This window comes from Anarhichas minor, unplaced genomic scaffold (assembly GCF_050575085.1).
Source record: "Anarhichas minor isolate MPS153535 unplaced genomic scaffold, ASM5057508v1 ptg000012l, whole genome shotgun sequence".
In the NCBI taxonomy this organism is placed as follows: domain Eukaryota; kingdom Metazoa; phylum Chordata; class Actinopteri; order Perciformes; family Anarhichadidae; genus Anarhichas; species Anarhichas minor.
The window spans coordinates 6,617,757-6,645,160 of NW_027466458.1; the positions used below are offsets into that span (position 1 = coordinate 6,617,757).

The 27,404-nt window shown below is 44.6% G+C and overlaps 2 protein-coding genes and 1 long non-coding RNA gene across 7 annotated transcripts; 1 reads left to right on the forward strand and 2 right to left on the reverse strand.

Annotated features, from left to right (window-relative positions):
• cp110 (centriolar coiled-coil protein 110) lies at positions 1–8,812 on the reverse strand. Its single transcript, XM_076090509.1, has 10 exons — positions 8,350–8,812; positions 7,667–7,792; positions 4,970–7,478; positions 4,636–4,763; positions 2,765–2,866; positions 2,208–2,324; positions 2,012–2,113; positions 1,735–1,851; positions 1,316–1,398; positions 1–908 (listed from the first exon to the last, which is right to left on the reverse strand). Exons 1-10 carry the CDS (start codon positions 8,476–8,478, stop codon positions 749–751), a joined length of 3,573 nt encoding a protein of 1,190 aa, XP_075946624.1. The 5' UTR covers positions 8,479–8,812; the 3' UTR covers positions 1–748.
• LOC142948467 (uncharacterized) lies at positions 7,855–17,249 on the forward strand. Its single transcript, XR_012953511.1, has 2 exons — positions 7,855–8,405; positions 14,729–17,249. It is a non-coding gene; the product is annotated as an uncharacterized LOC142948467 (long non-coding RNA).
• Positions 14,119–27,226, reverse strand: mafgb (v-maf avian musculoaponeurotic fibrosarcoma oncogene homolog Gb). 5 transcript variants are annotated; one of them, XM_076090521.1, is made up of 4 exons: positions 26,854–27,181; positions 24,042–24,100; positions 15,571–15,636; positions 14,119–15,482 (listed from the first exon to the last, which is right to left on the reverse strand). In XM_076090521.1, the coding sequence occupies exons 3-4, from the start codon at positions 15,604–15,606 to the stop codon at positions 14,997–14,999; spliced, it is 522 nt and encodes a 173-aa protein (XP_075946636.1). In that variant the 5' UTR covers positions 15,607–15,636; positions 24,042–24,100; positions 26,854–27,181; the 3' UTR covers positions 14,119–14,996. The 5 variants fall into 5 exon arrangements, with proteins under 5 accessions (XP_075946636.1, XP_075946634.1, XP_075946635.1 ...); XM_076090519.1 differs by lacking the exon at positions 24,042–24,100 and having other exon boundaries at positions 26,854–27,166; XM_076090520.1 differs by lacking the exons at positions 24,042–24,100; positions 26,854–27,181 and adding an exon at positions 26,111–26,846.
• Positions 27,227–27,404: the final 178 nt, after the last annotated feature.

Sequence of the window (27,404 nt, forward strand, 5' to 3'; positions counted from 1 at the left end):
TTTCAAGAGTTAAGAAACATTTATTAGCAACAACATACAAATAAATAACATACAAAACAGGTCCAAAGTCTGTAAGAATAAACTTTTTTACATGTGTTTACATGTCAAGACAGCAGGCTCGCAGTAACACTGAGATCTATTGACATTTCTGTAAAAGTGAGCACTCCTCCTCCGTCCTTCAAAGAAATCAGTAAATATCATATTAACAGAGTTAACATGTGCCAATACATCTGGAGATGGTCTGTTTTTGGTGGCAGTGAACTGGGAATATCAATTTGAGGCACAAGTCCATCCTCAAAGCAGAGATTTAACATCAGACAAATGGAAAAACACCGGCAGCTGAACAAATACTCTGATTAACAAAACCCTTTTCACAGGACACATTTTGAGGTGTGATTATTAACTTTAATCATGGCTGCATTCCACTAGGTATTTTGGTTCCCGAGTCTTGGTATTGTGCCTGCTGGCTCATGGCCGTGGCTTACTTCATGCCGACCTCTCAACCCGTCACTACTGAAAACTACTGGAAGCAGACCTGACCCGTTAGTGGCAGAGCAGCTGTGGTGATGTTTTATCCCAACCCGAGCATCCACTCACTGTGAAACCAGTCTGTTGTGGAAGAGTGGAACTGCCATCACTCTATTATACCCTGGTTGTAGATTGTAAAAAGCACAATATAGTTATACAATATTTAGGTACTCGCAAGAGACCTTATTAGGAGTCCTCACTGGGGCCAATTAGGAAAGTGTCATCGGGGTCTGGAGGAGTAAGTGCTCTTGGGGACCCTCTGAGGATTTGCTCTGAACTGTCCTCGCTTGGTTTCTGGCGGCTGCTCGGCAGAGAGTCCAGTATTGTGTCCGGTCCTCGTCACAGCTCCCATGTGCCTTTCTGCTGCCTTTTTCTGGATCCTGCATGGAAGAGAGTTTTAGCCACTGACAAAAATACTGCTTATTAAAAAAAGCTTAGAGTGCAAGATTTGCATTTCATTAAAAGATTTGAGCTGAATAGTGCTTTTGCAAGCTGGCTGCAACATTACTGGAAACCTCTGAGACATGTTTGATATAAATGGTGTGCTGATTTTGAATGTTTTCATAGGTTGGGTTCAGACTGTGACTGTGGGATCCGGAGCACACGCTTATAGTACAAACTTTTAATCAGGTGCAAGAACTAATGTTTGAAGATGAAAGCATGTCTTCATCGGGGTAAAGAGTCTGCAGAGATTCCTTCATCCTGTATTGTGACTGTAGGAGAAGTAACTGTGACTTGAGCTACGCAGAGATCTAATGAAAACAGAACTGATCCAGTGAAGACTCACATCATTCCTCTCTTTCGCTCCAGTGACTTTTGTGTTGCAGTTGACAGAGAACTCTTTCCTCTGGACTGGCCTGCGTTCCCACTCTAAACAAGTACACACACGCACAAAAGCAAAAACACACACTACATTAGTCTGATATGTCTGTGTGGTGTTTAGTTCTGCCCAGTGGTGCACAATCACGTGATTGCTTCATTATCGACAGTGAGAAACCAATACCTCTCCAATAAACATGATTTGTTCTTCAGCTCACACACACACACACACACACACACACACACACACACACACACACACACACACACACACACACACACACACACACACACACACACACACACACACACACACACACACACACACACACACACACACACACACACACACACACACACACACACACACACACACGAAAAGGTTACCTGTCGTCTGAGCTCTCTCTCCTTGGCGAGCTCTCTGTCCCAGCTGATCAGCTGCATCCTCTCTCCGGCTGACAGGCTGAAGAAGATGTCGTAGACCTCGTAACGCGCAGCGCGCAGCTGGACGGGGAAACAATCACAGAGCAGACGATGGCTTGAATGAAACGAGTGTAATTATAGGATCTGTTGTGTTAAGTGCAAATGGAGGGAATGATTGCTCGTTTGGCAGCGAAGAGCAGAAAGGTTAACAGATGTTTACAACACGCGTTTGCTTTAATACCTGCAGAGTGACTCTCTCCTGCAATAAGAGATCCTGTCTGCTAGAAAACTCTCCTCTGCCAGGGCTCTGCTGCTGGAGGGCCAGCAGGAGCTGATGCGTGTCCTAGATGCCCAACACACACACACACACGTTATTTGTATGCACACTGTTTTTGTTCATGCTATGAGACAGAGATGACACTGCCGTCTCTACTCACCCTGGTGGTGCGCACCAGCTGCGCCACTCTCTCGGTCTTCAGCAGCCTGCGAGCCAGAAAGCCTTTCACAGCTGCTGCCAGCAGGGGGCGGTAGTGCTCCGACAGCGGGCTGGAGGGCTGAGGAAGAGGAGGAAGAGCAGAGAACAGGGGTGAATGATGAAGACCAGAGGGGAACTGAGAGGAGAATGCTAATTCCATCAATGACAACCAATTAATTTCCCACGCAGATTCTCAAGGTCTTTTGGTTGGCATCTGTTTAGCCCATCAACGCAAGTGGCTCATTGTAATTGGGAATAATAAGCAGAATAATAATGTCGCACTTGTTGATTCTAAAGACGTTGCATTAAAGGGAAATGTTTGTTAAACGACTTAAGTCTAACTGAAGCTGAGCTGCTGTACGTGAATACGTACGAGGGCAATAACAGATGAGAGGGGTTACTGATGAGGATTAAGACATCGAGGGGGGGGGGGGAGTATTTGTTTCACCTGAGTGTGTCAGCTGACAGGTGATGAATAAAACCAAAAAAAAAAGGAGTCAACAAATGTGATATTGATACCTGTGAGAGGGCAGAAAAGGTCAACGTGTCCCCAAGATGTGAGCTCGACATGGAGCAAGGAAAGGACACGCTCTGGAGGCGGCGGGAACGCAGTGCCAATGCCTGAGAGAGAGAGAGACAGACAGATAGATGAGAGAAAGGAACAGGGGGAGAAGTGCATATGTGTGTTTAGGCATGCATGCGTGCATTTGGGAGCAGGCAAGGTTGGAAAATATTGAATTGGAAAGGACAGCAAATGAGACAGGAGGAAGAAATTAATTGGGGGTAGAGAGAAAGAGACAGAAGGGGAGAGATGGGGTACAGAGGCGAGAGGGATGGGATGAGAGGAGGAGGAGGAGGAGAGAGAGATGACGGGGATGATGAGACAGGAGAGATGGAGGAAATGAATACAGCCAGAGAGTAAAAACGACGTTAGAGGAGGTATGAGACAAAACAAAGAGGGGGATGTGAGGAGACGGGATAAAAAGAGAAGGGGAAGGGACCATTAGTGGTGGCACTCAACGGGACGATCTGGCACTTAACCACAGACGCTCATGAATTAAACAAATTATCCTTCCCCTTTCTGTGTCAATCCCCTCGGCCCCCTCCTCCCTCGACCAGAGGGTCCAGCCAGCTCGCTCTCTCTCTCGTCACATCACGAATGACGGAAGGACAGAGGGGAGTCGAAAATAAGTATTTATTTATTTATTAAAGAGTTATGTTAATTATATTGTTGTTAAGGATACATAAATGAAACAGAGACTGTGATTAATAGGGCAAGGACACTGGCCAAGAACAAATACAGACACAAGCTGCAGAAACAAGAACTGGCTGCCAGAGAACAGCAGGCGTCCTTGAAGTCTTGCACACGCGGACACACACACACACACACACACACACACACACACACACACACACACACACACACACACACACACACACACACACACACACACACACACACACACACACACACACACACACACACACACACACACACACACACACACACACACACACAGGCGACCATGCCAGCTCGCCTCTTAGGGATGTAATGAAACATTTATGGAAGAATCCCTGTGTGTGTTTTTTTACTGGGGAGAGTCTGAAGGTCTCTTGTAATGAGCAGATTTCTGTAGTCTGCCCACGACCCCGGTCTCCAGAAGCACGCTCTAACAGGTAGGGCGACAGCGTGTGTGTGTGTGTGTGTGTGTGTCCACACATGGAGCAGTGCCAGAGCCTTTCAAGGGTCTGCTTCTAGTTTCTAAAGAGCATTTAGGATCAACGTTATATCACAGCTTAGCATCGGTTAGCCTATTCTCTATTATATTAAATGTATTTCTCATAGGTGACTTTGGGTGGAGTCAAAAGCCTTGGTAGAGTAAACTACGGTTGCCTTTACAGGAATGATGCGGTGCTAGATCTGTACAGCAGTAGGTGATGCAATTGAATGCAAGAAGCGGGCCAATGGGATGGAGGAAGTATCAATATGACTGCGTGAACCTTGTCTGGTCGTTAGAAACATGTCGTTCCAGGGTTTCTTTCTTGTGATTTCTAAAAAGGTACAGCTGGCAATATTCTATATTTTTCTTGCTGTGAACAAATCCCACGGGGCTCCCCTGTAGCACAGGGATTAAGATGGCGATCGTGAACCGCAACGTCTTCAATTCAACCTCAGCTGGAGGCCTTTGTTGCATCTCTCTTTCTCATTTCCCATCATCTCTCCCCACACAACACTCACAGCTGTAAACTTTGGTGTCAAATAACTTCCTAAAAATCTGTTTAGCAAACGTTACACAAACAGAAGTACATAGTGTACTTGGTGTGGACTACTTTCAGTGTTTCTCAAATGAAATTTAAGACGCTTGAGGACTTTTTAATAACCTGCTCACCTGCAGCAGTTCTTCTTCTTGTCTCCTGTGCTCATCCTGCAGGGCTCTGACCTGAGCGGCGTGGGCCTGTTTCAGTTCCTCCTGCTTGTCTCCTCGACTGCTACGGCCTCCGTACCGCGGCACGGCAGCTGACGGCAACAGACGATGTGTAAATAAAAACAAAAGAAAAATCTGGACAAATAGAGCAGCATGTCCGTGTCTTTGAGGGCAAGGATTATGCCGGGTGCTGATCCGATTTATTTTCTATTCATTTATTTATATCGATTTCATCTTTCCTATTGTTTTCCCAATACAACAGAGCTATACAAAGCACACTTAGCCTACATCGCCTTACCTCTGGGAGTGCTGGAGTTGGGTCTGACCACGGAGCCTGCTCCTCTGCCGGGATCTGAACTCCCGTCCCGTGTCTCCTCCGTCATGTGCATGAGCAGCCTCCGTTTCACCCTGGATGTCCCGCCCTGACCCTCCCCCCCGCTCTCTGGCGTCAGACGTTTCTCCTGAACAAGATGACCTTTTGAGCCCGTGTCAGATCCCGACCCGTCGCGGAGCCAGAGGCCCGACGGTGCGTCCACGTCATACGACTGGTTGAGAGACGGGGACCGGGTGGAGTCGTGACCGTCTCCAGCCGTCTCACTCCTACTCTCCGCCGGACGGTTACTGGTATCCGAAAGCACCGAGACGTTATGCGAAGCCGCGGATGGAACCTTTCTGAACACATCAGGAATTCGCAGCCGCTGTGTTACAGAGAGGATGCATTTAGCTGTAGGCCTTCTACTGCCGCCATGATGTCCATCAGTCTTTGTAAGTCCTTCTTTACATCTCTTCTCCTTTCCTCTCTCTGTAGCTAAGGTTTTGACTAGCGTGAGCTCTATGAGAGGAACATCGTCTGTGTCACAACGGCTCAGTTCAGCTCCTGTATCTTCCTGCATTTTAGTAAAATTGTCTAATCGTCCTCCCGGCCACTCTCCGTACCTTTGGTGTTGCTCTGCATCATTGCTATCATCATCATCATCATCATCATGTTGACGCGAGTGCTTGATGCCTTTCAAACTTAACTCTCTTTGAGTGTTGCTCTCAGTTTGGTTCTCCATGTTTTCTGTCAGTGTGGACTCCAGATCCGAGATCAGTACTTTCAGACTGGACAGGTTGGACTCGAGCTGATCTATGTGCTGTGAATTCTTGGCTGAAAGACTTGTAACATCACCTTCAACCATGAGATTCACAGCGGGAGGAACTGCTGTGGGACTGCTGTTACGTGCCAGGTTCACTTCTTCAATCAAACCAGTCTCGACAAAAACCTCCTTCGAGGTCTCGGCCCCATTTAGAGTTTCTCCATCTTGGATACTGCCTTTGCTCTTGCAGTGCACAGGACTCCTACAGAAATTGGGGGCTGGGATACTGTGATATTTCCCTACACCGTTATAAAAAGCAGCGGGACAGGTGGTCAAGTAAAAGGCTTCCTGAACAGGCGAGGTCTCGGACGATGTGGGCGGTCGCAGGAGGACGGTGCTGATTTGTTTGGGCTCTGTTATGACCTCTTGTGAAATGTTCAGTTTATTATTTTTGAAGATTGTTTCCTCCCCAACAGTAGTAATTTCCTTCGTATGTCCATCTCCGGTTAAATGTGTGCTTTCAGATTTAAAGTTGGACTTTTCCCCGAAAAATTCACTCTCAATCGTCCTCTCATTTTTCCAAGATCTCTTTGCCGACGTTTCCTCCGACGGGATAAAAGTGCCTTTCCTCTCTGGAGTTTTCTTCCCCTCTGTGGTCACGGTCCTATTATAAGGGAACTCGTCATTCTCCTTATCAGAGAGGCTCTGCTCCTCCGCCCTTGTCTGTTCTTGGGTCCTCTCCTGAATTCTAGTGTTCTTGGCGTGGTTCCTAAGCATCCGCTGGCACTGCCGATACTCCTGAGATTTCTTCAGCAAGGCCTGGAGGCTCAGACGATAAGGCTCCTCCGATGGCGTCGCTTCGTCGACATGGTTGTCCGCTGGCTCGGATTCTGTGGAGTCGTGCCGAATATGCAACTCTGCTGTTGGACTGTGATGAGTGCTTAACATCTGTGATAACTCTAGAGTGTCTGTAAGGCCGCTGTTTTCTGATGATGAGACTGGGCCCTCAATTGTGTCCACATAGTGATCTTTGTCAACGTCGAGTACTGTGCTAAAGGGAAGCTCATCTCCACCCTCTGTGCTCTCAGATTTCTCGACTGGTGAAGGCTCACATATGACTGAATCCTCATGGTGCAAGGTGCAACAAATGTCTTTTACAACTATTAAGTTATTACAGAAGGATGACTCCAGACCACTCCTTTCCAATTCCTCTCCATCTATGGGCGGGTAGTTAATAATATCCGGCATCTTGGCGATTGTGTTTGAGGTGTTGTGAAGGAAAAAGCCCCCCATATTATTGTTATTATTATAATAATAAGCTTCCTCTGAGGAGCCAAAGCCAGGGCTCCCTCTCTCTGCATCAACCCTTACAGAGACACCGGTGGTGTTCTCAACATTCTCGTAGGTCACATGACCAGAAGATGGTGACTGGTGGATTGGCTGTGATCCCGGCTGGCTGTAAGGTTGCTCAATAAGGCATCCTTCCTGCTCACTTTGCTGAGGTGTCACGGAGGCAAAGAAGGCACTACATGTAGTTGATGTCAACGGAGGAAGAGAAACACCATCCTTTTCTTTCCTTCCGGGTGGTGGTGAGAGCAAAAGACTACCGCTCGTTCCTACGGACACATTTCTCTGTGACGCGGCTCCACCGATGGTGTTATGGGAATATGAAGATGTTGTGTTAACCTCAGACTCTTGAAGCAACTCTTCTAGTGTTGGCGTCTTCCTCAGCTGCAATTCACAAGAGGAGACAATTAGGCCGAGTCACAATAATTACTATATCAACTTATCGTACGTGATCTTCATCATTTTTGTTATTCAATGAAACAGTATGTGTTTGTATAGAACTAAGTAGTCTAAGTTGACTTAAGGGAAAGACAAATACATGAGAAGAGCTGAAAAGTCAGGACTTATATTACCTGAACACTGTGTAGGATAGTTTGAACGTAGGCCATTCTTGAATCATCCTTTAACGTTGTGTGGACAGCAGCTCTCTGCGCTGCCTCTCTGTGTTGCTGCATCTCCTCTCTCTGCGTCTCTGAGAGCTGTTATCATCAGAAAGCAGACACGAGGTGTCACGCACGTTGAATAACAGGGTTGGCGCTCATGATTATTTTCCTCGATTATGCTGTTCTTTATTCTTTTAGATTAACCAGTTACTTGTTGGTCTAAATGTCTAGATATAGTGAAAAGTGTCTATCACAAATCCCCAGAACCCCCTTTAAGGCGATAGCTTGTATTGTCCAACCATCACTGAAAAACTTTACACTGATATAAACAATATAATATACATCTGACAAGCTGGACAAACTTGTAGCATTTTGCTTAATAACTTCTATGAATAATTAAAAAAAGAGGAAGAATAAGAACTTCTATTAATAATGACTTATCAGTTCTTTAATATGTTTCTTTCAATGTACTAATTGTGTCAGCACTAATCCACGTGACAGTCACTGGTAGTCTTATCTAACATTCAAAGAGACAACGTGAGACTGTTCAGGCTTCAACAGTGTATTTAGTGCGTCTCTGCGTCTTGTTAGCTAATATTAAAACCAGCAATCATGTTCATTTCAAAAGAAACATCGTCAGGCTGAAGTCCTACCAGAGGAGGAAGGATGGATCGTCCATAGAAGCGGATCAGAGAAGAAGCAGCTCGAGGTGTGTGGTGTTCCTCCTTACTTGTCCTCAGATGGGAGAGGCGATGCTGCACAAACCGGTCGTAGTCCTCCATCAAGTGGCATTAGGGTGGGGTCGGTAGTCGACAGTTTAAGGACCAACTAACTTTAATATATTAACGATATCTTGATCGATTGAGTTTTGCTAACGTTAGCTGTTGAGCTGCTAGCTAGCTAACGGTTTAGCGGTGTTGTTACTGGCGTTTAATAATGAAATACAGGAAATATGTAAATCTAGTTAAAGAAGAGAAAAGAAGCAAAAGTAGAGCCGCTCTCCAGTGTTACTTATGGATGAAATGGAACTACAATAAAGTCTAGCGAGCTACCAAACAACACAATCTCCACCAGGATGGATCTGTGTTTACATTTTTACCCGCCTCTCCTCGCGGAGCAACACACAAGCGACAGTTTGGAAACCTGTGAAAACCCGGAGTGGATCCACAGCACGGATATGGACATACCAGATTAAAAAACAACGAATATAAGAATTAAACTACAACACACGACTTCAATTCACAAACAATCACATCAAATCAACCGAACAAATCGAAACATCCTTCTATGTTTCAACCTTATTGCGGAGAAGCTTGTCTTGATACTGATCAAACTGGCTCCGCGCTCCATGTTTTCACAGGATCCAGAGCTGTTGAAGACGAAGGGAGCCGGTGATAACTTCACACTGCCACCTATAGACGTGAACGGCTAAACACGCGCGTGGCCTTTATAAGACAGCACTGAAGATAAAAAAAGTATAGGTCAAATTGTGCAGTATATTTCAGCCTCGAGTTATGGCCTATTGACACCCCACAAATTGAGTGCTAAAATAATGAATTATTCATTATTTAAAATATGTACATTCCATGTTCTCTTAATCCTTTAAACAATTATTCCCTCTCAAAATGATGTATTATTGTCATTCATCAGTGTTTGTTTAAAATCAGAGAAAGTCAGTGCCTCCAAATAGCAGACCATTTGAAGTGTTCACAGCAGAAAAAAGCGCAGTTGAACCAAAAACATTACGGCTCTGTTCCCCAAGCTATTGCAATGCAATGCAGCAATTAATATTATCATCACACGTGGGTTTGACAAGTCAAAATGTCTGCTGTGAAAAGACACATTTATCAAGATGAATATGTATATACTGTTTAGTTTGTATCTCAAATAAATAGATTACACACAGATATTTGTATGTCTTTTTTAACAGCAGGACAGACTTGAAGATTACGTTTAAAAGCCTGTCAGTTTAATTGTATTGATTCTTTATATTTTCATTTATAGGAATGAGGACACTCTTTGTCAAAAAAACATCCAGTGTATCCTGATTTAGTGAACAAGACACATGTGCAACATCAACAACATGGTATATTTGCATTGCACAGAAAGAAAGACCATAATATGGTTGTGAATAATAATATAATATACAACTATGTATGTTAAAATTATAACTGTTATATTCCAATTACCAAAGACACACAAAAGCTGTTCCATTTCAAAACATGTTTATTGGTCATATACAAAATAAAGTAAGCTGTTTATCAACAAACATACAGTATATACATCAATAAATTAAAAGATGCATCAGACCGATGATGAAACAGTTAATTTCATGATTACCAACACCTTGTCATCATCACTTACGTATCTACAAATTGCCAAAAAAAAAGTACAATAATTTAGTTGAAGATAAATACTTACAAAGACTGTCACATTTTAAGTGTTTACCCATATAAAGTACTATCGTAGAATAATTTATTACACCCCATACAGAAATATTACAAAACACAGAATTTCCCATTACAAGGGCTCACTACTGTTCTACACTGTTAAACTGATACTTTAAGAACACGAACATGTCCCCACCAGTAAGCTGGCCGAATGCTCACCAGTAGACACATGTGGTTTGATGGGGGAAACAAATGTTACCGAGGGTAAAATCAGAGAGGGAGACTGTTACAACAAGAAGATAAAAATAAGTGAATATGATGATGTGAACTGTTATGTTAGAGGCTGTGCAACTGATAAGGGCCGGGGCAGTAGAGAGAGCAAGAGAGATCAAAGGAATCCTTGGTTCATTTACTCTCATCGATCGGCTTTGGAGGTGGGTGAAAGGGCTTTTAGAGTCTTGTGGCGTGATTCACTAGACAGGAAAACAACCAAATGACTGCGTACCAATTTGCCAAGCAGCAAGATAAGAAGTTAATGATTTGCATCTTCTAGAAGAATTGGATGTTTTTGAGGAAGAGCCTGCTGAGTTAACTCACAGACACTTTGTAAAAAAGGGGAAGGGATAAGTGGAGTGGGAAAGCGTTTTATCAGATGTGTCTCCACCACTCCCTTCTGCCTCTAACATATTTATAGATGTGGTTTAAGAGCTGTTGCTTGGGTTTGAGGAGAGATGTCTTTTCATCAGGAGGTCATGACCCCTGTACGGGCAGCGGAAAATAAGGTCAGCGTGTCTTCCCAGCTCATAAACTCTGTTATGAAAAACCACCAAGCTGCCCTGTCTGATAATCGCTGATGATCACCGTTGGTGAGCTGATCATGTCTGCAGAGTGAAAATCAGGAAGAAACGTCTGCGATGTATCACCTCATTTGATTCGAAGACCTAACACCCTGACCTGACACACAGCTGCACACTGGAGAAATACAACAACCACAAAATGTTCACGTCTCGAAGACAAAAACAATAATCTTCTTCAGTTTGACTGCAGGCCTCGCGTGACAGCTACTTTGCCTTGTTCTCAACTGGAATTGATTTTATGTTTTCACAGTTAATAGTTAAGTGACAATGATAAGCCAGATTTAAAACAGAGACCAACTGGAGCTGGCATTTATAACCGAGAATAAACTGCTAAACACTCTGTGTATATACGGTCTTTAAACCTGTCACATCACACATGTACCTGCAAATATAAAACAGACAACTTGACGTGACCGCTACCAAAGTGTCACTGCTGATGTGTGGCAGGAGTTCTAATTTTGCCCTTCCACAGTTTGCATAATTGGAAATGTCTATTAAACAGCAGCCACCATGTTGACACATTTATGCTTACAGAGTACACATCCATTTTAAACAAGAGGAGCACAGACGTACAGACTGGGTGGAAACATACTGTTTGACAGCGGCACGTACAGTACGCACACTTTAACAAGCACTGGAAAGGTTCATATTCTGCTTCAACTTCACACAACCCGAAACCTAGTTGTGTTTCTTCCTATTTCATATACCGCCACGACCACACACACACACACACACACACTCACACACACACAAGACCTGCCAGCAAAAAACACCATTCAACAAGCAAATGGAAATACAGACAGGAAGCAACAGAAATCCAGTAGATAAACAAAAACATTGCATTCTGACCATAAAAACAGGACACGTTAAACAGAACATACAGAGCACAGATACACTGGGTGTGATAGCTATATTTGCTTGAATACCGTGGAGTTTATTCCTGTGCTGTGACATGATAGACGTGATACCATTTCACGGTAGACTGAACCCGCAAACCAGTGTTAAGATTATGGAGAAATCACATTCTTAAATCTCAAACCCATTTCCCTTCCAGTGCCTTTGTTCACCTGTTTGATATTATATGAATGTAGGGTGCAGGTACAGACATATACCTCGCTGCTCTTAATAACTGCACAGCAGTAGGATAGTTCACCCTTTAGTCCTCACAGTGGAAAAGAAGTGGTTTCAGGTAAAAGGCTGCATGTACGTAGGCTACCGTTAATTATATTTCCATAAATGACAAGGTCTCCGTTAGTTTAAAAAAACAATTTGAGGCAATTGTACTTTGTGAAGTAAACCTAACTCTTTGACAGACAAACCATTAAATAGCATAATCATTTTTTTCACTTGATAAAACACCAAATACATTACCAAATTAGTTTCACTTCCCTGACACTTACAGAACAATCCAAAAACAAACAAAACAGGAACGTTATATACACAGAACTATATAAAATATACACAGCAAAAACAAGTATTTTTTTATCACACACTACAAAAATAACGTACTGAAGGAGTAGGGGTGGTGCAGCCATCGGGGCCCGTTGTTGAGTTTCACATCTCTGACACCTTGCCAGATGAATACACAATAGCATGAAGCTTGTGAGGTTAACCATTACACTTCCTCCTCTCATCCGCCATTCTGTCGTCAATAACGAGCTTTCAACACCGCAAGGACTGAAATAAAACCACAGCGACATGTTCAGGAAAAAAAGCAGAAAATGGGCCAAAAGTGAACTTAAAATGTACAAATCGTGAGTGCAGATCACGAGCAGAGAAACACCCGATCTACCACGTGTACAGTGCTGGAGCTGAATGATGGGACCGCGAGGACAAAGATCTTATGATTAGAGAAAGAGTGCAGAGTTACCCACAGTGACATCACCCGCTTTGGCCTGAAATCAAACAAGGATCAAAGTCATATCCATGAAATAGTGAACGCTATAGTTACCTCGTCACATACCTACACAGCACAGCACACGCTAGCTCACGGTTACACACACGTGCCTAGTCACTAGAGTTAAAACAAAGCTATTCAGTAGTTAAGCCACTTTTGGTACAATTGCAAAATAGAGAGATACTGTATATCAAACGGATTTTGTTCTACCTTTTTTTACAGGTCGTTTACAAACAATGCAAAGGTAATTGTCTTTATAAAATTACAGACTCTACCACACAGACACAGATTCTTGGAGTATAGAACACCACGTAAGACTACTTTTATGGTAAAACTCGTGTGAAATGACGTCCCATTTGTGTGACTGGAAAGTCAGAGAGATATCTTCGCTGGCTGACTGCATTGTCAGAAATCCCCCCCCCCCCCTCTGTACTTGCAAAGTGAACTTTTGTGGTTAAAAGCAAGATGGCTGCAACACAAACAGCTTTGATTTGAGGCCAGAATGTTGCTGTAGGTGTAATAATAACCTCCATGTCTGAGTCAGAAGACAATCAAACTCATAAACATGAAAACCAAGTAATTAACGTAAAACAGACGTTTGGACTCAAAATAGAACATTAAGCAAAAAGCATCTCCTGTGCAAGAAAACGGAGCTGTTTTGCAGACACTTCTGTTTTTTTTTTGTTCTTTAGGTAAATGAACTGCCAGTCACACAGATGGGTGTTGATCACATAATTAATCCTGCTACACAGCTCATACAACAACGCACAGTTAAATGCTGTCACAACCTGATTCCTGATTGGTCAGTGTTTCACATTAAGCACAAGCAAACACCGAGTCTCCGCCGTCCTTCCACAGTTCACGTCCTCTTGCCTTCTTCTTGATGCTTGTCAGTGGGCCACCAAGGCACTTGCCCTTCCAATTATTACTTCAATATACTTTTGAGAGGAGCTCAAATGTTTCAAATGGCCATTTCCCTGAAAAATCCTACAAACGTAGATAAGGTCAGTGGCTTCCAGTAATTATTATCCTCTTTTCTCTATAGTGTTTTTTTTTTTTTTTTTTGGCTAAATATCAATCCCCCCCCCCCCCCCCCCCCCCCCTCTTTCTGTTAGATCCAGGAAGTGCTCTGTGTAATGAAGGGAACCAGTTGGAATCGAAAGAAATGCCAGCGATAGCATAGGTGAGAGAAAGAGAGTCGGACGTAGGAAGTGAAGAGACCGTAGAAAAAAACCCAGCTAACTAAATATAGCGATACCAAAACGAACACGCGCCACAGAATTTCACAGAATTCCTGATATATAACAGTCGACACACAGAGAATACACTTTGGACCTCATGTGAATGACAACACCGTACAAACCAGTAAAAATACAGTTACCACCATTGTGTAATATATATATATGTATATATATATATATATATATATATATATATTTCTATAGTTCTTTTGTGAAAAAGGTTCTTGGCTAGGGTCGAGCATGATGGGACTTCTCTTCAGCCACTGAAATCAACGGGTCACAGGAAATCTTGTGAATTCTTTTGGAGCTCAGGGACCCAACACTCTATAACCAACACATTAATAGCATCTTTTTTTTCAGTCTAATACATATGCAACGCATGTGTTAGAATATTTCTGTTGGTCTAGAGAATTTAAACGTTCTACATCTTGGTTCGGGAAAACGAACACTTCAAATCTAGTGTGTAACGGGATTATTATGAATTTACAGATATCTTGATCTACCAGCAGTAAAACGTGACACTGAACACTTGACTGACGTAACTGAACAAAATTGCATGATTGAGTGTTTTGAGGTATTGACATTCACCCCCCCCCCCCCCCCCTGGCCTGGAATAAAACTAATCTCAAATTCTTTGACTTTTCCAGGTTTTCAGTGACCGTAGGAAGTCTGTGTATCTGTCCTGTGCTAGATGATCATGCGCTGACCAAGGACTTCCATCTTTATAGTCTCAATAATCTTCCTCTGCTTCCATCCTCTCCTCCACCTGCACTGATCTGAGACAGGTGACAGGAACATGCTGAGGCCACATGGTGGAGACTGCCTCGCAGTTTGACGTCAGTGCAGGTGGAGGAGAGGTGGCCAGCAGAGAGGAAGGATTACATCCCGACACACCCTCACCTGTCTTTCCCTCCCTCAAAACCGAGCATCTGTTTTTGACTTCACTATTGTAATTACACTCGTGGCTGTTGCCATCTTCCCCGGTATGAGTGGACCGATGACTGATGACGCCATCCCTCCCCCTCCTCCGACCCCTCCGGCCCTCACCCCGACCCCGACAGTTGGGCTCCGTGCCACAGTCCTGGCGAAGGTCTGTAATGCCTCGTACTTAGACCTCAGAGCTTCCAGCTCGATTCGCATGGAAGCATTCTCGTTGGCCAGTTTGTCCACCTCCTGCTGCAGCTGGGACTTCTGCTTCTCCAGCTCCTCCTTCTGGGTGACTCGCTTCACCCGGCAGCTGGCGGCGTAGCCCCGGTTCTTCAGGGTGCGCCGCCGTTGTTTCAGTTGCAGGATCTCATCTTTGGTGAGCCCTCTGAGGTGCTGGTTCAGCTCCCGCACTGACATGGTCACCAGCTCGTCGTCTGTGAGGCTGGTGCCATTCTCCCCCGGCTCACGCTTCACCTGCAAGGAAACAAGAGGACGGGGGGGGGTGAGACAGAACGACATAGCAAAACACAGAGAATCCTGTGTAAAACATGCACTCTCTCACCTTCAAGGCTTTATTTCCTTTGTTAGTCGTCGTCATGCCACAAGTGCCTTGCTCTTCTGAACAGACCTACGGAGACGCAAGAGAGTGCAAAACATAAGCAAAGAAACACCAGAAAAGAGAGCTGAAGCTCTACTAACAGCATTAAGAAATACGATCACGTGTTTGTAAGAACAATAACCTGTGTTTTTCAGATCAATAAGAACAAAGTTACTCTGTGTCAATACCCACCAGGCTCAGTGGAGACACACCAAATATAAATCCCCTGTTGGAGGACAACATGTTACAGGATCATGCATCTGTGTCACAGCGTGAGTGAAAGTGACACACAAACTTGTCATAGAATTTCCCTGACTTCCTGTTTCCTGGTGGTTACACTGCAGTGCCCACTACCTTTGTGTCGTTGATCTCTTATTGGTTGGCTTCAGGCCAATAGGAATGAAACGAGCGTAAAAAGAAGAGGAAGTGGTAAAATGTGTGGGAAGGAAACCAACTGTTAGAGCCCTAACACACACACACACACACACACACACACACACACACACACACACACACACACACACCTACAGACTGTACTTCTTCACCTACAGGGATAAAAAATGAAGGCAAACCAAATATAATGATGTATACGCATTTGTACCGAAGGGGAAACAAGTGACAAAAGGATGGAGACAAAACAGGGTGAGTCAGAAGTCAACAAAGAGGGAGCCTGGAAGGGCAAGAGATGAGATCAGACCTCAGAGCGCACAGCTCCACTTACGAGCATCTCCACAAGCTCTCAATGAGATGCTTTGTGTGGTGCGTTGATCTGGCTCTCATCTCTCAGACCTGTGTGTGTGTGTGTGTGTGTTCGATAAAGGGCGGCTATTGTTGCTGCTGCTGCTGAGCGATCATCATGAGACCAGTCATGATGACTCAGCAGATTCCTGATCTCACTCTCCACCCCACCCCCCACCCCCCCCCCCCCCCCCCCCACCCCCTCCTTGCACACACATTTCTGCTCGTCCCTCATCCCGTACATTTGATTGGCTGAATTGCCGCTGTCTTCAAAGCCTAAATACACCTGCTTTTCAGTCAAACATCCACACCTGATACTGCTGAATAAGAACTTTTGTTTAACCAGTTTGCTGATGAAGGAAGGCCTGTTGTCTTCCTGTGTGGATTTCACACCAGAGACACTTTAAAATGCAATACTGCTTCAGTCATTCACAAGTTGGGTCATTTAAAAAAAGCTTTCTGGAAGTGATGACATGAGGCATCGCGTCTGTTCTCGTTTCCTTCGTATTCTTTTCTGTCAAGCCGCACGGCACCGAGCGTGCCAGTGAACCTCCCCCACAATGCACCTCTGTCGGCCTTTGAGGGTGCGTGAGTGTTTGTGCGAGCGCTGCCACAAATCCTACAGTTTATAAATAGCTGTAGATCAAAGAAAAACGTACGCTACAAGAACATACAAGTAGTCATACATGCGCACAACGCGCGTCAAATGCACAGCAAGTGAAAATTGTGTCAGGAATTCAGTGAAATAAGGAAAAACGTGTCCTCGCATGGGAGCTTTACTATAATGGAGCTTCATTCAAGGCGTTTGACTTCAAGCACTCCTTAATGAGTTAGGGTAATTAAAATGTTTTTTTAATTTCACAATGTATATGTAGCGCTTCTTCTCAATAAACAAATGTCTTCCATACACATGTACCACTGCAGACTCCCACAGCTGGAGGTGCATCATCGCACAATAGATGGATCAAAGACATGAAGACTGAGGGTGGCTGTTGGGGGTGGGGGTAGAGAAGAGGAGGGGGAGAGGCTGTTTTCCTGCCAGGCACTGGTTTATTTCCCCTGTGCCCCAAACCCCAACCCCCCATAACCCATCTACATACAAACAAAAAGCATGCCAGCAAGCACACGCACGCACACACACACACATTCCCCTGCTGCCATGCCAGTGGGGCACAATAAAACACACGCGTAAAACGCTCTGCTGCAAGTACACAAACATGCAAATGTAGTTTTGTTTTAGGTGCTAAACAATACTTGCGATACGTGCGGAAATTGAGTTTGCTGTGCGTGCACGGTTCAGAGGTTTTATTCCATATTTGACAACACATAATTAAAATGTCTTAGATAAAACTTGAGAATGGAATTGCTGCAGGTGCACAAAAGGTACTTGTAGTGTCTAAGAAGCTTCTTCGTAATCATTGTGTTAGCTTCAGATAGCATGCAGTCGTATTCTCTTCATCGATTCCACTCATTACGGGGTCCTTGTTGCCGAATGGCCAAATTGCATGTTTTGAGATATTATTATATTGAAGATATCAACTTTAATAAAATAAAACACAAAGAAAAATAGCGTCTGTTCACATTTGAAGAGCTTGAACAAATTGATTTTTGCCGTAATAAATACGACTTGTTATCGCTAGAGAGGTGGTATTTGCGGTGTTAGTACACCGGCAGAGCAGGATAGTAAATTAAGTTTGGGGCTATTTCATCAAGGTGGGACAAAATAAAAGCTGACCTACACCAGAGCATAAAGCTGCAATAAAGTAGTTTGTGCGTGTGTGTTGTCTGAGAGCTCAGACCATGTGTAAGTCATCCAGGTTAAGCATCATCTGCTGAGCAAAGGCATCGCCATTCATCTTGGGCATACACACACACACACACACACACACACAAAGTGCCAGAGGTGTCCTTCCCATAATGCTTGCGGGATGGTCGCTGCGGTGTGGTCAATGCCACAGCCACTGTTGCTACAACAGACAGCTTTTCTGCTGTGGCAGGCTGTATTTTTATGGAGCAACTGAAAGAACGCTGACAACTCAAGAGCAGAGCTGCTTACAGTTACAGTGGAGAGACACAACACACACACACACACACACACACACACACACACACACACACACAGAGGACGGGACATGGGGACAGGGATGGAAGAAAAGGTGGAGATGAGTACAATACGGCTAGAAGAGAAGAAAGAAAAGATAAGAAAGTGAGGAAAGGAGGGTGAAGAGTTGGTCGGAAAGCAAGGTGCAGACCGACTAGGTAAGAAAAGAGGAGATGAGTGGGGAGGGTGGGGGGGGGGGTTGCTGGAGTTGGTGAAGGAGGACTGAAAGAATGCTGACGTCTCCAGAGCTGATTAGCGTTACAGCGGAGACATCACACCCACAGCCGAGAAAAATGCTGAGTATGGAGGGAGGACGGGGGGGGGTGCAAATGACAAGGGAGAAAGAGGAGAAGAAAAAGAGAGAGGCAAGTGAGTCGGGCGGAGGAGGAGGAGAGAGGAGGGGGACAGAGGTGGGGATTGAGGGAGGAACGGCAATGAGGAGGAACAGGACGGGGGGGGTGAAGAGGGGGTGGGAAAGCGTTTGGGTGAAAATGCATCCTCAACAGATTTGTAAGAGCTTAGCTGTTGGGTACGGAGAGGGGTTGTGGAGGGGGGAGAGAGAGAGGGAGAAGCAGGGAGGGAAGGATGGATGGCGGGGGATTGGGGGCGAGAAAAACCTGGACTCAGCAAGGACCACGACTAAAACCTCCAATTAGAAAAGTTCTGAAGCTGATCCAGTGCAATGAAACTACTGCTGACCATCTCTCTCTCTCTCTCTCTCTCTCCCCCCAACCTTCTGCTCTCTATCTCACGCGCACGCACGCACACACACACACACACACACACACACACACACACACACACACACACACACACACACACACACACACACACGCTGTCTTCTTGACAAATCGGGTCCTGGAGAAAGGATGAAAACGAGAGTAATAGTGTGACAGAAGGTGAACAGTGATCATGTGTTTTATAAAGAAAGATTAAAGTGCACAAGAAACTGCACAAGACTTAAAGCGCGACTCTTTTCTCTTGTGCAGACGAACAGGATGATGAACTCTGTGTGTGTGTGTGTGTGTGTGTGTGTGTGTGTGTGTGTGTCTGTGTGTGTGTCTGGCTTCAGACAGAGCTCTAATTAATCTTGTTTCAGAGAACCTTTCGCTCTAGCCGCTGCCAACACACAGAGAGGAATTTCTTAGAAAGAGACTTCCTACTTAAAGCTGGTGGCATGCTGCAAGCACACACACACACACACACACACACACAGAGGAAAATAGCCAGATTAGACGCTTCAATGACGACCCGGGGGCTGGTGTGTGTGGGTGTATGCGAGCATAAACAAGCTAGCATATAGCGAATGATCAAGAATAGACTGTGAGAGTCACAAGTCGGTTGTGATGCAGTGGCAAGTCTGCCTTTATTGAATAATCCCAACATAACACCTGCCTTAACTGCACCTCCTCCCTCAGGCAACTCTCTGAGCAATAATGGAAAACACAAAGGACGGCAGCCGAGTGAGGCGGTGAAGACACAGGGAGGACATGATGGAAGGACACAAAGAGAGCTAAATGTAGGGAACGTGAATTAAAACCTCGGAAGCGCCACAAAACTCGGCCCCCGGCTGCGGTCCACCTTGCCGTTGTTTATAAAAAAATGTTCTCATCGATCCAGTGTGGGCCGAGGGTGCTGAGGGAGTTGGTAAATAATTAACAATGACCACTGTGTGCAGGCTAATTGAGAATTAGGAATCAGATCAGCGATAATGGCAACCTGTGTATAGAGACGGGGCCGGCTCACCGCAGAGATGCAGGGCCACGGAGGGGGGGGGAAATAAACCCAGTTTGAGCCGTGTCTGTGGAGAGGGAGCAGGAGGCTATTAACTGGGAGGTATGCAGAGCGTGTAATAAGCATGATAACACAGACAGTGGGGGGAGCATAGGAGATGGAGGAAACACAAGGAAAGTAAAGGAAAAGGAACTGCAAAGGAGCGAGAGCCTGGCCCCTTATATGCATAATGATAATCTACGGCAAGAGAGGAGCGATCTCTTTCACACTCCTCTGAGAGTTCAGAAAGGGTGTGTGTGTTCGTATGTGTGCGAGACAGTGTGTTTGTGCAAGTGTGTTATGAAAGGCACGAAAAAAAAGTCCTGCCGTCGACACGTTTTTCCCATTCCAGGTAGTAAGTCGGAGTGTGATGACAAATTTCCCAACACAAGCAAAAAAAACTGCACTGTCAGGGCAATTGAGCTCTGGCTCCTTTTTTCATAAGTGCTTTTTTTTTTTTTTTTTGTAAGAGGAGAGAAGCATGTACCGTAGGTGAAGTTGGTCCTCTCTTTGTGTGTGTGTGTGTGTGTGTGTGTGTGTGTGTGTGTGTGTGTGTGAAAAACAAACAGAGGGTTGTGAGGGAGACAGCGATAAGTGAAGCGGCGTGTTAATGTTTATTTCCCCCGGACGCTGTACGTCCCTGGTCAGCAGTACTAAGTTGAGAGAAAGTTTCGATGCAGCAGCAAAGTAAACGTGCATCACTGTCAGTCACGTACCAGTGAGATCACATCAGAGACAAACATTTAGGAGAAACAAACAAAGGAGATTGTAGCTCATGGAGGTGTCATGGAGAGCGGTGGCCTTTCGCACTGAAGCATGACACAAAAATACACGCACACACACACACACACACACACACAGGACCATAGCATGTGGCCATGTGCACATTCTACTGTCGTAGCGATGTCTCTTTTACTCCACACAGTTAGTTTTAGTTTGTCTTTCATGACAAACATTTACAACCTATAGACTTCCTCTAGTAGTGCATCAATTGTTTTGATTGTTTGCGCATTATCCTAATAGGCTTTCTCTGTATTTAATGAATTTAACTTCATAATATATTGCAAGGTTTCCAGAATAAAGACAAAAGAAATCAAAATGAAAGTCGTCTTCGACAATTCTGGTTTTCGTCTTCCAGCTCCGTCTGCTTTAGAGCAATAACAGGTTGATCAATCAAATCGTTGATCAATAGAAACAGCAGTGTTGACGTCCAATTCATCCTTTAAGTCATTCTTTAGGACAACCGTTCACTGGTTCCAGCTTCTTCTACATGATTTTGTTTTATGATGGTATGAAATTGAATATCTTTGAGTTGGACAAAACAAGCCATTTGAAGATCACCTTGTTATGAATATTTGTGTTTGCTCTGACATTTCATCCACTAATCAATGAATAAATAATAAACAAATAACAAATAAACAAATAAACAAAAAGATTGCAGATGAAATGGACAATGAAAATACCTGCTGCGGGCACAGTCACCGTTCTCTACGAAAGGTCAAACAGACGTACGAGCGATACTTTAGTTGACAGTACGAGAAGAATCGGCATCCAGAGAGGATACGCGTGACCTACGCAGGTTTAATGGTGAACAAGTGACGCCAATACTGCATGCCATACATTCAGTCACCTTGAGGGTGATTTAGAGGTGTTTTAAAGATGACACCCAAAGTTCCCAAACTTAGGACAGGTGGAGAACTGTTGTTGCAAGGAACTAATGTAATGCCACAGGTGAGAGCAAAGAGCTGGGGCCACATTTGAGGCACAAACACACACATCTTTGTTCCCTCTCTTCGCTTCTTGGCATTGATCTGCACGGTGTGTGTGTGTGTATGTATTTTTATTTTAAAAGGTTGAGAAATTCAAACCACTATTCGGGGATCGTCACACTGCAGTTAAAAAATGCGGCAAATTGGCGCATAGAGATGATGCAACTGGTAGACAACCGCTGGTATGCGGATACTCCTGTCTCCACGGCTACATTCTCAATATCTCAACACATGCGTGCAAAACGAGATCATTGCTCTGGTTTGGCGTGAACGTGTCCATTTGTGTACGTGTGGGAACGAGTCGTCTCCTTTAACTGGAGTCTGAGAAATAAACCCAGAAGTCCTCTTGAGGGAAAACAGGAAAATGTAACTTTAAAGTGCTGATCAAAGCGTGATTGTTGATACAGAAAAGCAGTAATTTGAGCCACTTAGACTGAACTTAAACATGTTTTCCATTTCCTAATCCTTTTGACTTCTCGTGTGTGTGTGTGCGTGCGTGTGCGTGTGTGTGTGGAATTTATCGGTTCTCGGGGAGGTTATGTAAATAAGGAGTCAAAACACTTGTGGAGGGAAGGTACATTTAACACACACACACAAAGTCAAGATAACACAAGGACATGCAGCACACTCACACAGTGGAGCAGGAGAACAGTGGAGCACAGCAATGATTATGCACCAGATCTGCTTACACCATGTTTCATCATTACTGTGGAGAAAAAACACTCAACTATTGATCTGCCCAACGGCTTACTTTTCTCTCACCCACTCTCCCATTCCGTCTGTTACTCCTGCTTTTACTTTCCATCTTTTTATTTCTCTCCCACTCTCAGAAATTTGCAAAAATAACAAGACTTTTTTTTAATGGATCCCAGTAGTAAACAAGCTCATAAACATGCAGGCGCTACTTAGAAATCATTTCCACAAACACCAAACTCTCCCACACACACACACAGGAGGTGGACACAATAGTGTGAACACCTGTGCAATCTAATGCAATCCAGTACTACAGCCCTGCAATAAAGGCGACCTCTTGTACGGCTGCTCTTTGTCGAGACAAAATTGAACACTGATGCATTTTAGATGTTTACCTTGTTTTGTTAGCAGGAAGGTTCACACAAGAAAAACATTTTCCTTAAAGTAAATACAAATAAACTATTGTTCTGATCCATGTAGCCCTATCAGTATAATGTACATTACAGGCAGCCGTATGACAGAGTAACGATACCTACTGGCAACATTATTATAACATAATAACAAGGCTTTTGTATTGTAATGCATGTTTTTTCCTTGTAAACCTCTAATTAAAGCTGAAACTAAGTATCGATTATTCAATCAAAAATAAAAAAATCTGCAACTATTTTGATGATCATCATTTTTCAATGATGAAACATGATGAACATGATGAATGTCAAATAGATTCTGATTCCAGCTTCTCAAAGAGAAGCTTTTCTTTGTCACATCATTGTAAACTAAATATTTAGTTTAGATTTTACTTTGGGTTCAACTTTGGTGAAACCTTTTTTCTTAGACAATGAAAAGAATTCATTACTCAAAAAAATATGTATCATCAGATTAATCAATAATGACAATATTTAAAATGATTTTCATCCGTGATTAATCTGATGACATTCTGGTGTTCATCAGCTTGTTTCATCTGACCAACAGTCTGTAACCCAAAGATTTAGTTTACTATCAGAAGAGAGTCAAAAAAACAAACGTTCCCATTTGAAAAACAAGTGAAAAGAAAGAGACTTAAAAAAAAATGTCTGCCAATTAATTCCCTAATTGACTAATTGATTAATCAGCGAATCATTTCAGCTCTCAACACGCGTGCATATCTTCTTCTCAGCGGTATAAAACGCTCAGAAGCTCCTGTCCCATCCTTCCTTCCTCACACACCTAGAGGAGGTTTTACACAGTGTTACATCAACTTGACCCCTACATGCAGAGGATCAAACAAGTTTGTATGAGCACACACACACACACACACACACACACACACACACACACACACACACACACACAAACACCACAGTCATGTTAACACTCATTACTTGACTTCCTCGTGAAGAGAGGAGCTTCAGGTCAGACGTATTGTTGGATGGAAAGTAATCTGCCAAGTGCAAAATGATGTAGTGACCAACTGATAATAAAACCACTTCCCGTTACATCTTCTTTCAACATCTTGCTAGTAAAGCTAGGAGCTCTCTCTCTCACACACACACACACACACACATACACACACACACACACAGTTTTCTAACCTTGGTGCTTACTGTGCTCTCACACACACTATAGCAACTAGATGTTTTACATATCCTGCTCCCACACACACACACACACACACACACACACACACACACACACACACACACACACACACAGAGACACATACAGACACATGCACATGGCAAGGCAAAGAAACTAGCTGTGCTAAGTAACAAGTGAAAACGCCATCTGTCAAGCGAGAGCGCATTTGCTTCGCCTCAGCATTTTCAGGGGAATGCCTTGAAGACAAAAAGGTCCTTGTTCTCAATCTCTCCGCAAATCCCATCTCTCATTCTTCCTCCCTCTTCCTTCATCCCCCCTTTGCTCCGCTCGCCTTGCCGCTTCGCCACCATCAGCAAAGTTGCACGCATAAGCATTGGTCAGCGTTCAATTACCGCGAACACCAGGGAAGGATGGGGAAAGTACTTGACAGAGAAATGCACTTCAAGCACTGATTAAATACTGATACCAAGTATAAAAAGTTTAGCCCCGTGGTTGTGTGTGTGTGTGTACACACAATAAGGGAAGGAGATGGGGAAACTGTGTGTGAGAGAGAGAAAGACAGTGAGGGGGGGGGTTGCTCTTCTCTCCAATACTGATACAACTGTTTCATCATTATGACCCTCTATTACAGTACTTGCCAACTTGCTTACTACATACTTTTGATACACTCCGCAGAGTGCTGACTCTCACTAAAGCTGCTGATATGGAGTCATTAGGGGGTGAAGTTTCTGTTTTTCTTGAGCCCGCAGAGCTTCCCATTACTCGTCGCTGGTAAGAGTTGCAATGCTCATATAGGTTGCTACGAGGCAGCAGATAATGGCCCATCTAATAGAGATCAATCAGAGGGTATTCTGTTGCAACGCATTAGAGTTCATTGAGGTGCTTTTCTTTTTTTTAGTCTCTGTGTGGGTTCATGAGCAGTCAATGCTCAACATTAACCGACATGGGAATGCCTCCTCCCCTGCAGCTTTTATCCAAATACATTTAATATTTAGCATTTTTGATTTGTTGACTTTAAAAGGTGAGTGAGGTCACTGCAAGATATCAGCAGCCTGTGACTGCAAACATGGTTTATTCACGTCACAACCCAAAAGTACAAACAGGTTAATCAACTGAATAATCTTCAGTGCGATATTCATCATGCCCGCGTGCACATTATTCATATTTACTTTGACCGGAAATGCATTTGATCCCGCTGAATAACCAAATTTAGCACTAATGACATTTTAAACACACATTCCGCAGCCCACGCGAGCTCTAATTATCCCATACAAACGTGAACATCCACTCCACCATCTGGCCTCCGTGTGTCAGACCCTCGAACATACACCGAGCTCTTCCTTCCCTCGCGCGCCAGACCTTTGTCCGCCCGCCCGCCGCCGCCGCCGGTGCCATGTTGCCATGGCTCCCTCGTGCCTCCGCTCTGCTCGCGCAAACGTTGAGAAATAACAACGTTGTGATGAATCAGCATCTCTGTCGCGAGCCCAGCCGGTGTACGCCGGGAAATAGACCGTTCCTCTGTGTTTACACCGACAGCAGGAGTCATTTAAATGTAATAAAGAGATACATGAAGAGAAGAAGGCCTGTCGGAAGAACAGCGTCTGACACAAAGCAAATGTCATAAGACGCTGCCCTCTCACCACCGACTACAACGTTACTCTCGAGCTATAAAAACACCACGACGTCAGCCGGAGTTGTTTATTGTTGTCGCCGGTTTTTATTCATTACACATTTTACTTCTGTCACACCGCCAACTCAGCACGCGCAGCAGCGAGTGGACGAAATGTAACCGCCCGCAATAACACATAAACATGTCCACCAGCACACTTCACGAACACGCTGCTCATCTTACCTGTGAAGAAGCGACAGACGAGTCCGTGTGTGAAGCGACAGCGGGAGAGGCTTCTGTGTGTGTGTGTGTGTGTGTGTGTGTGTGTGTGTGTGTGTGTGTCCGCCGCTGCCGCTTCAGCACCCCGGCGGAGAGGACAGACGCTCACGGTGTGTTGATGTTGCTGTCCTAAGTTGTTACTCTACGTCCAGGGTCCCCCCCCCCCCCCCCCCAGCTATACGTTCACCTTTCTAAAGGTCTAGCCATTTAGTAGCCACACAACAAGGGAACCCCCGACCGTAAGAGCACAGACAGCCGACCTGCTCTCGGACTCCCCGCACGGTCTCTTAATTCCGACACATGGCTTCTCTCTCTCTCTCTCTCTCTCTCTTTCTTTCTTTTTAAGCCTGACAGCCGTACGCGACGTGCATCCCCTTTGTCTGTGTTATTACGAAAACGCGCCGGTTGGTCGGTCTGCGTGGCTGTCCGCTCAGACCGACCAGGTCTCTCGGAACGGCATGTGCGGGTCTGGTATGAGGACTGGACCGTGATGATTCAGCACTATACCAGACTGCTGCCCTTTAAACGGCAAGCGGTGTTGCTGTGAGTTCAGCGGCTGCGGCGCACGCCGGGACAAGCGGCAACACAAGCGCGGCGGCGGCACGGCAGCGGCGGTGGCCGCGCACACTCAGCAAAACAACACCTCTATATTCAGCACTTTTTAAGGAATTTATAAAAGGTTTTGATTTCGACAAAAGCTGACTCACCAGAAGTCAAACCAAGCGACTTTCGCCCTCGAAGGTCGGGGGTTCGCCGATGGTTGGTCGACCCGGTGTGGAGAGACTGTTGGAGAAATGTTTTTTTTTCCGCTCACGCCTTTTCGCAGGTCTACATATATCCACTCCTTCGTCGCTTGTTTTAGTCTATGGTCGGAGGCGCCAGACGTCAAATGATGTTTGGATCACATGGTTTCATTCATGAAGGATCTACGCAACCCGCATTTAAAGAGACACGAGACACTACTACTGTGTGTGATGGACTGTTGCGATAACATCCAGTGTGGAAAGTGTGACACGACAGCCCCACCTCTGTGCATCCGTCTAAACTTAGAGCCAACATTTGAAGAAGCCTGCTCGGAATCTAAAATAAAACATCTGATGGGGTCGTTATTGATTGGGCTTCCATCAGCTTTAGGACATTTGTCAATTTTGTAAGTTAAATGTGACACCAGAGTAAAGAAAATGTGGGCTGCATTTTTCCCCATTTGACTTTTTTGGGGGTAATTCCCCCCCCCCAAAAAAAAGTTGGGCTACATCCT

Excerpts from the sequence above, each read along its gene's own strand:
- cp110 (XM_076090509.1), bottom strand. The coding sequence starts at position 8,478 with ATGGAGGACTACGACCGGTTTGTGCAGCATCGCCTCTCCCATCTGAGG. Across the intron at positions 7,793-8,349 it reads GATCCATCCTTCCTCCTCTG|CTCTCAGAGACGCAGAGAGA; the intron begins GTAGGACTTCAG and ends TGATGATAACAG. Across the intron at positions 2,867-4,635 it reads AAGAAGAAGAACTGCTGCAG|GCATTGGCACTGCGTTCCCG; the intron begins GTGAGCAGGTTA and ends TCTCTCTCTCAG.
- mafgb (XM_076090517.1), bottom strand. The coding sequence starts at position 15,849 with ATGTTGTCCTCCAACAGGGGATTTATATTTGGTGTGTCTCCACTGAGC. Across the intron at positions 15,637-15,798 it reads GTGTGTCTCCACTGAGCCTG|GTCTGTTCAGAAGAGCAAGG; the intron begins GTGGGTATTGAC and ends GCGTCTCCGTAG. Across the intron at positions 15,483-15,570 it reads AAGGAAATAAAGCCTTGAAG|GTGAAGCGTGAGCCGGGGGA; the intron begins GTGAGAGAGTGC and ends GTTTCCTTGCAG.